Below are 7435 nucleotides of genomic sequence, written 5' to 3'. Positions count from 1 at the left end.
CCAACATGAGAACCATGATGAACCGTCCTTCCCTTCACCTCCTGATGGACCTCAGAGAGGAAACCAACATAGACCTCATGGTGGTTTAGTGTCGCTGTGGGTGGAGCTTTTTAACCAGCACATAGAACAGAATAGAACAGAATAGAATAGAAACATGGCAGTGAGGATCTAAGCAGGATGCAGATTCACATAAAGGAGAATAAGATCAGAGTCTGGACAGAACTGAAAACCCATAAACATCAGGCTTTTCAAAAACACTCAGAAGGGAATAGAAGTGAATGTTAGAGATGCTAAACCAGTCGCAGCGCATCGCTCCAGTACTGGGTTAACTGGTCTGGAAGCCATGGTGTCGAGTATAAAACCTGTTTGGAGTCACTTGTTCATCTTTAATGAGGAGTGAATTGTTTTTGTTAGCCTGTTTGTTTGGACCCGACTAAGAAGCTGCTCTGTCTTCTTGTTGCCGCAGGCTGCTAACGGCTACCTGAGGGACCAGTGGTTTCACTCCCTGCAGTGGAAGGTGAGCTCTTCATTTATCTACATCAGGTTCCTTTTGGTGACTCGTTCAGGTTTCCTTTTATCTCGGATCCGACCTGCAGACCTGTCCACACACAGAGCTGCAGCCTGACAGCGGCACGAGAAATGACTCAGAGTCAGAAGTTTGAAACAGCAGGAAATCTATCCTTTCATTATCAGATAATGTTGAACCCACAGCTCCTCATGCAGCCATTTCAACCGGAAGAAATAAGGTTCTTCTAGTCTTCTCAGACTAGAAGGTTCTGAAACATCATCCATGTAAACCGCATCTAAAGTCCAAACTAGTTAGAAGCACATCAGGACAGGCTGACCTTACAGAAGCAAACTAGGTCTGATCCAACGTCTCGCCTGCAGAAAAAGATCTACAAGTACCGGAAAGTCCTGAACAACCCGAGTCGCTGGGATGTGGTGCTGAAGGAGATCCGAGCGCTGGTGGACATGGCTCTGACGTCTCCACTGCAGGACGAGTCCATCCACCAGGCCCCGCTGCACATCATCTCCACGCTGCTGGCAGAGGTTGGTCATTTCCTGCTGTGGGCTGCACATGCAGACACGCACGGACACGTGCACCTGTGGACGTGTCCATAGAAATACGAACAGGGACACAGGGGGTTCAGTTTGAATGTCACGCTTCAGTTCTGAATTTTTAGCAGACTGACCTGAAGCTGAAAGGAAGCGTTTTTTTTGTTTTTATGTCTGGACATTGGGCCGGTTCTGCTGCGCTTTCTCCACTGACAGTCTTTGTTTCTGGTTCTGTCTGCAGAACTCCAACCTGAGCGCTCAGGACCACGAGAACATCATTGTGGTGAGTTTGGGTTCCCCGTTTTTACCGCCGTTGATGCAGGTTTTTGTGCGACTCTGGTTCTGAGTTCTGGGTTTCTTTGTGCTCCTTTGAAGGCGATCGCTCCTCTTCTGGAAAACAACCATCCTCCCCCCGACCTGTGTGAGTTCTTCTGTAAGGTGAGCTGAGCGGCAGAAACCCGGTGCGGCCCGTCTGAGTCGGGTCGCAGGTTTTTGACGCCTCTGCTGTCGTTGCAGCACTGTCGGGAGCGGCCGCGGTCCAAGGTGGTGATTGAGGTCTTCACTCCTGTGGTCCAAAGAATCCTCAAACACAACATGGTGAGAAATGGACCGCACCAGAACTGTTCAGCGACTCCGAGGTCCAAACACTCGCACAACGTCCACAACTCTGGGTCAGAACTCGTCAGGGAAGCTGAAAACCTTCAAATGGTTCTGGTTCCTGTCCAGCTGGTTGTTCCTCTGAATAGGCCCCTGAAGAACCTTCTTCCTGTTTGATTATTCAGTTCTTTTCAGCTGCCTAGTCTGGCAGGGTCAAAGGTCAAAGCTGGACCTTTGTCCAGTAGAACAGAGCCTAATCCTCCAGGTCCCCAGGTCCAGTAGAACAGAGCCTGATCCTCCAGGTCCCCAGGTCCAGTAGAACAGAGCCTGATCCTCCAGGTCCCCAGGTCCAGTAGAACAGAGCCTGATCCTCCAGGTCCAGTAGAACAGAACCTGTTCCTTGTCTGAGACCAAGCAGAGAATGGCCATGGCTCCATGTCGGCGGTGTTCTCTGGTTCTGTTCTGACCCGTTAGCTGCTGCTGGAGCGGTTCCTCTTGGGTTGCTCCGGGTTGTCCTCAGTGTCCTGTCCTCTGTCCTCTCTGCAGGACTTTGGGAAGTGTCCTCGGCTGCGCCTCTTCACCCAGGAGTACATCCTGGCTCTGAACGAGCTGAACGGAGGCATGGAGGTGGTTCAGAAGTTCATCCACAGGTGAGCGGGTTCCTCTGAGTCTGTAGGTGAGAAGCTCAGCGCCTCGGGCTAACCTCCACCTCCTCCTGTGTTGCAGCATGCATGGCCCCACGGGGCAGTGCCCCCACCCACGGGTGCTCCCCAACCTGGTGGCCGTCTGCCTGGCTGCCATCTACTCCTGCTATGAGGAGTTCATCAACAGGTCAGTCTCCTCCTGCTCCATTTTTCCGTTAATCGTCTATGTTTCCAGCTGCGATCACTCTGACCTTGTGGGGTCTTTGCCTCCATGCCGCCATTGATCAGACAAACATTGTTGCTCCTCGTTTCCACATCCAACAGGAAAAGGGAGAAACGGTCATTTCCAGTTGCTAGCAGGAAGGCATCCCATAATCACATCGTTCATCAGAGCCTTTGTAGCTCTAAGCTGATTTGCTGCATTGCATAGAAACACACCAACAATTATAGCAACTACTGAGGAGAAAGCCCTGCTGCCTGCAGTCGTTTTATTTTGGTAGTCAAACGTTTAATTTCCTGTTAAAAGAGGCTGTCTGATCCGACAGTCATGATCCGTATAGAAAACGCAGCATAGGAAGGTGTTGAAATGGCCTAGTCAAAGTTCAGAGCAGAAGCAGCGTTCTCTGCTCAGAGGGAAAACAACAGCTGATGTTTGGGGTGTGAAAACTTTAGGCAAGAACTGCGATCAGATGAAAGCCCTTTCCAGGAATCCATGTTTGGATGTTCTGGTAGTTTCCTTCGGGGCCTCGTTAGCTCCGACCCCAGAGCCTCTGTGCTCCCGCAGCTCTTGTATCCATAGCAACCATCACGCCTTCTCTCCCTTCACGTCTCCCTGTGATGTTTGTCCCCCCTGCAGCAGAGACAACTCCCCCAGCCTGAAGGAGATCAGGAACGGCTGCCAGCAGCAGAACGACCGCAAGCCGCCGCTGCCGCTCCGCCTGCTGCGGCCAGAACCCCCGACTCCGCCCCCCGCCACCATCCTCCCGCTGTCCGGCTCCCCCAGCCCCCCCGAGCCGTCTCCATCCACCCCGTCCATCCCCGTCTCCTCCCCTCCTCCCTCTGCTGTCAACTCCAGCGAGATCCTGGTGGAGCTGGAGCGGAACAACAACACGACCAACGCCAAACGGAAGGGCGGGCCTGCAAGGGGCGACAGCGAGCCCAACCTCATCGACTGTCTGCTGGTCAGCCCGGCTCTTAACACCCTGTCCATCCAGCTGCCGGCGCAGGCGGACCGGGTGCTCGGCTGCTTCGCGCTCATCCTCAAGATGCTGTAAGTTCACACAGTAATGTTTATCGCTTCAAAGCTTGTTTCAGAATGAAGCCCTTTAATTAAATGAAATTATGACTTTTCATTTTCTCCTGCATTGAGATCGGGTTTTATTCAAATTTATATCACAAAGCAGGAAAAAAGGTTCAGCTCTGTCAAAAGTCAAAAAACTTCCTATTCAGCTCTTTACAGATTATCAGTAATCCTCAGAAAGGAATAAATCAGAGTGCAGAGCGAGCGCGCCCAGACCTCCAACCTCTGACATCTATGATGCAGACAGGAGCAGACGCGCTGCAAATACATGCATGAAGCAAAAGACACAAAAATAAATAGAGAACAACCTGCTGCAGAGACAGAAACCAGACCCTGATGAGAAAAGCTAAAACCGGCTGCAAACAGAAACCCTCCACACCACTAGGGGGAGTCGGCCACACGCTCAGACGGTGCTGTCCTATGATCACCATCGGCTCCTCTACTGTCATTACGCTACTAAAAGTACCGATTTCTATCCTGCCGTCAAAGATGCTTAACTACTCATATAAAAATAACTCTTCAGAGATATTTATATTCTGATTGTGAAATTGCTTGTCTGTCATCATCAGTTGTTTTCAGAGCAGTCTGGCTAAATATGTTCAGTGTTTATCTGTATTTTATTTCCTTAGATTATAAACTAAAAAGCATGAAAAACAAACATTAATTACAGGATTTCCGTGGGTCAGTGAAAATAGTTAAAAGTCATTAAATTATTATTTTTCTAAATAAATGCCTTAATTGGTATTAAAATTAATTAAATGCAATTATTTTGACATTTATAATGCTTTATTTAAAAAAGAAAAAAAAAAACGTTTTACAAGGCGCAGTGGGTACCATGCGGGAGAACATGGAATTTGCATGTTCTCCCTAAGCATGCGTGGGTTCTCTCCGGGTACTCCCGCTTCCTCCCAAAGACCAAAAAAAATGTCTGTTAGGTTAATTGGCTTCTCTAAAGTCTTCTTAGGTGTGAGAGTGAATGGTTTGTCTCGTTTGCCTCCATGTAGCCCTGTGATGGACTGCCGACCTGTCCAGGGTGACCCCGCCTCTCACCTGTAGACAGCTGGAGATAGGCACCACCATCCCTCCTCACCCCGCTTCAATGACGGGAAATGGATGGATGGATATTTGCGCGGAAATGCTTCTGGTTGACCGTAAAGGCGTATGTTTGGAAAAGAAGCTTGAGGTAGAGAAATAGCTAGAGAATGAGGAAAATGCAAATTTCAACAAAATTGGCTGGAAAACGAGAAAGTTGGGACCTGGCTGCAGCCTGTCGACAGATTTATTTATGTATATATATATATATGACTCTTATATACGGGAGTCATGGGTAGTTGTTGATGGCATTAAAATAATTTCTAAGAGCATTACATTAGAGTTACTCATTCCCGTATAAACCCTGAATTGATACAATTATTTCCAAATCTGAAAAATCAACCACTGGAAGTCGGACAGGATCGCAATTCACAGAGAGACGAGTGATGAAACTGAATTTATTTTCTCAGGAAAGTCGTTATTAACTGTTTAAATGTGTTACGTCAAGAAGATTTAGAAATTTTATTTAACAAGGGGAAAAAAGTAATCTATGATCCGGATGGTTCTGGTGGCACAAATGCAAAAGCTGATTGCCCAGATGTGGTGGTTAAAAAAAACACTCTGCAGACATTTCTTCTTCTTGGGATGTTTATTAATTCACAGCTTATTGTATGTCTGAGATGTGTCATAAACACACTGAAGAAATACAACATTCATTAATAAATGAAATCAAACTGATCTCAGTTTTGTGTTTGGAGGAGATGCAGAAGCAGAAACCTCCAACTGGTGTAAAGAGATTCTTCTCTAGATATGGGATAAGATCAGGAAATGAAAGACGGTCCCTGCAGGCGCCAGCTGCAGCTTAAAGGAACTTTGGACCTGGTTTGGTCATAAAAGCTGTCAGCCAACTGTTGTGTGTGGTAAAATAGGCGGGATCTGCTGATTAGAGGTGCAGGGTGGGGCGTTGACCTACAGACTATTAGTCCTTTCTATGTTACATTAGCGCCGCTGCGCCCATGTTGCACCTTGGCTGCTCCTCACTGATTTCTTGCTTTCCTTTCAGGTCGGACTACGATGACTGGAGGCCAGCTCTGGCCAGCCTCCTGCAGCCCATCCCCTTCCCTAAAGAGTGAGTTTTCACATCCTCACTTCCTGCTCATTCAGCCAAGCCAACAGGCAGCAGTTAAATATCAGCATGGAAGCAGCAGGCGGCCGCTTTGAGCCTCAAAGGAGCAGCTAAAGCAGCGACTTCAGTTAGCAGCTAACTCTGCTATAGAGCAGCAGCACGTCCAAGGCTACAGGCCCTGTAGAAGCCCTTCAGAAACTATGCTGGCGGTCCACTCTGCTGTCCGTTTGCAGAGATGTTCCTGCACATCAGCAGCAGGTGTGACCCATAAAGGTCTGGGCTTCGACTAGAATGGAGGTCTTCAACAGGAGGTCCACGACCGTTTCATTCACAACACCTGACCCATCAACAAGGAATTAAAATCAGAAATACTTTAATAATCCCAGGGTGAAATTGCTTTTGATACATTACTCCATCTGTAATAGAGTGACTATAGGATCAGTTTGATAGAACACTATTTCATACAATATATATATAATTAGGGGGTCCCCGCTCCATCTCGCCATCAGTCTGGGGGTCCTTAGCCTGGAAAACCTTGAAGACGTGGACTAGACCATTGCAGCAGAGGCGTAGCTGCTATTTTCTGATCTGCTGTGGTTCCCCTCTGACACCTGATGACCTCACCTCCTCCCTGCTTTTTGTTGTGGCCCCTGAGGGGCCCCCTGCTGCTGACGTGGGTCGGTAGCTGCGGTCCCAGCCTTCCTGTCCCCAGATAGCTTCTGTTGTTGGCTGGCCCTCCCACAGCTTCATTAGCTGAACATCACTCCAAAGCAGCTGCTTCTCAGCTAGGCCCCGGGGCCCGGTTTGTGCTTCAGGGCCATTAGGAGAGGTGGTGCAGCCGCTGCAAATAAACAAGTCATCCTGGTAGGAGGGTCATTGACCTGCAGAGGAAGCAGCTCAGTCTGTGGGGTGTGATGTTATCCTCTCTCTGGACCTGGACCGTATCATGCGAACACAGAGCAGGGTCCAGGTCCAGGCTGATCGGCAAAATGAAGGGGCTCCAATGGCCTAGTCAAAGCCCAGACCCCAAAAGGTTTGAGGTGATGTGGTTGGACCAACGTGCTGCTTAGACTGTGAAAACAAGCAGGGACACAGAAGCCTTCACTGATGTCCTCCTGGGGACAATTAAAAGCTGAGCTGTGCTCCCAGATGATTAAATGGAAAATGTAACGAGCTTGTTGCTCTTTTTAAACGTTTGAATGTGTCACCAGCATCACTGACGCAAAGTTTTAGCAGCAGGTTCCAAAGTTTGCTGTTCCTCACATCTGTCTGTTTTCTCCTGCAGAGCTCTGGCACACGCTAAATTCACCAAGTAGGTATCTGTTCCATTCCCGTCTGTCCCCGTTTGTCCCAGTCTGTCCCAGCCTGTCCCCATCTGTTCCAATCCAGCACAGCCTAAGGTTTGTGTCTTTGCCTTAACAGGGAGCTGAAATATGTCATCCAGAGATTTGCTGAGGACCCGAGGCAGGAGGTGAGTGACTCGCTATGCCTGTTTGTAGGCGTCTGAGTGGAGATGATGTGATCAGCGCCTCTCTGTGGCCCTCAGGTCCACTCCTGCCTGCTCAGCGTGCGCTCCGGGAAGGACGGCTGGTTCCAGCTCTACAGTCCTGGGGGCGTGGCCTGTGATGATGACGGCGAGCTGTTTGCCAGCATGGTGAGATCATCAATGGCAATCACCAT

At 49.0% G+C, this 7435-nt stretch overlaps 1 protein-coding gene across 1 annotated transcript in view; it reads left to right on the top strand.

The window, feature by feature from the left end:
* Window positions 1–7435, top strand: part of cmip (c-Maf inducing protein) — a 32814-nt gene that overhangs the window by 19481 nt on the left and 5898 nt on the right. Inside the window, exons 4-15 of the mRNA XM_015388913.1 lie at window positions 415–517; window positions 889–1050; window positions 1298–1339; window positions 1432–1494; window positions 1573–1653; window positions 2200–2303; window positions 2380–2484; window positions 3154–3567; window positions 5693–5758; window positions 7041–7067; window positions 7178–7226; window positions 7302–7409. Coding sequence (XP_015244399.1) covers window positions 415–517; window positions 889–1050; window positions 1298–1339; window positions 1432–1494; window positions 1573–1653; window positions 2200–2303; window positions 2380–2484; window positions 3154–3567; window positions 5693–5758; window positions 7041–7067; window positions 7178–7226; window positions 7302–7409 — 1324 coding nt within the window. The remainder of the gene's footprint in view (window positions 1–414; window positions 518–888; window positions 1051–1297; window positions 1340–1431; window positions 1495–1572; window positions 1654–2199; window positions 2304–2379; window positions 2485–3153; window positions 3568–5692; window positions 5759–7040; window positions 7068–7177; window positions 7227–7301; window positions 7410–7435) is intronic.

The sequence above is a fragment of the Cyprinodon variegatus genome, unplaced genomic scaffold (assembly GCF_000732505.1).
Source record: "Cyprinodon variegatus isolate N-32 unplaced genomic scaffold, C_variegatus-1.0 Scaffold442, whole genome shotgun sequence".
Lineage (NCBI taxonomy): Eukaryota > Metazoa > Chordata > Actinopteri > Cyprinodontiformes > Cyprinodontidae > Cyprinodon > Cyprinodon variegatus.
Note: the sequence above shows the minus strand (reverse complement) of the source record. Positions and strands in the feature narration are given on the sequence as shown.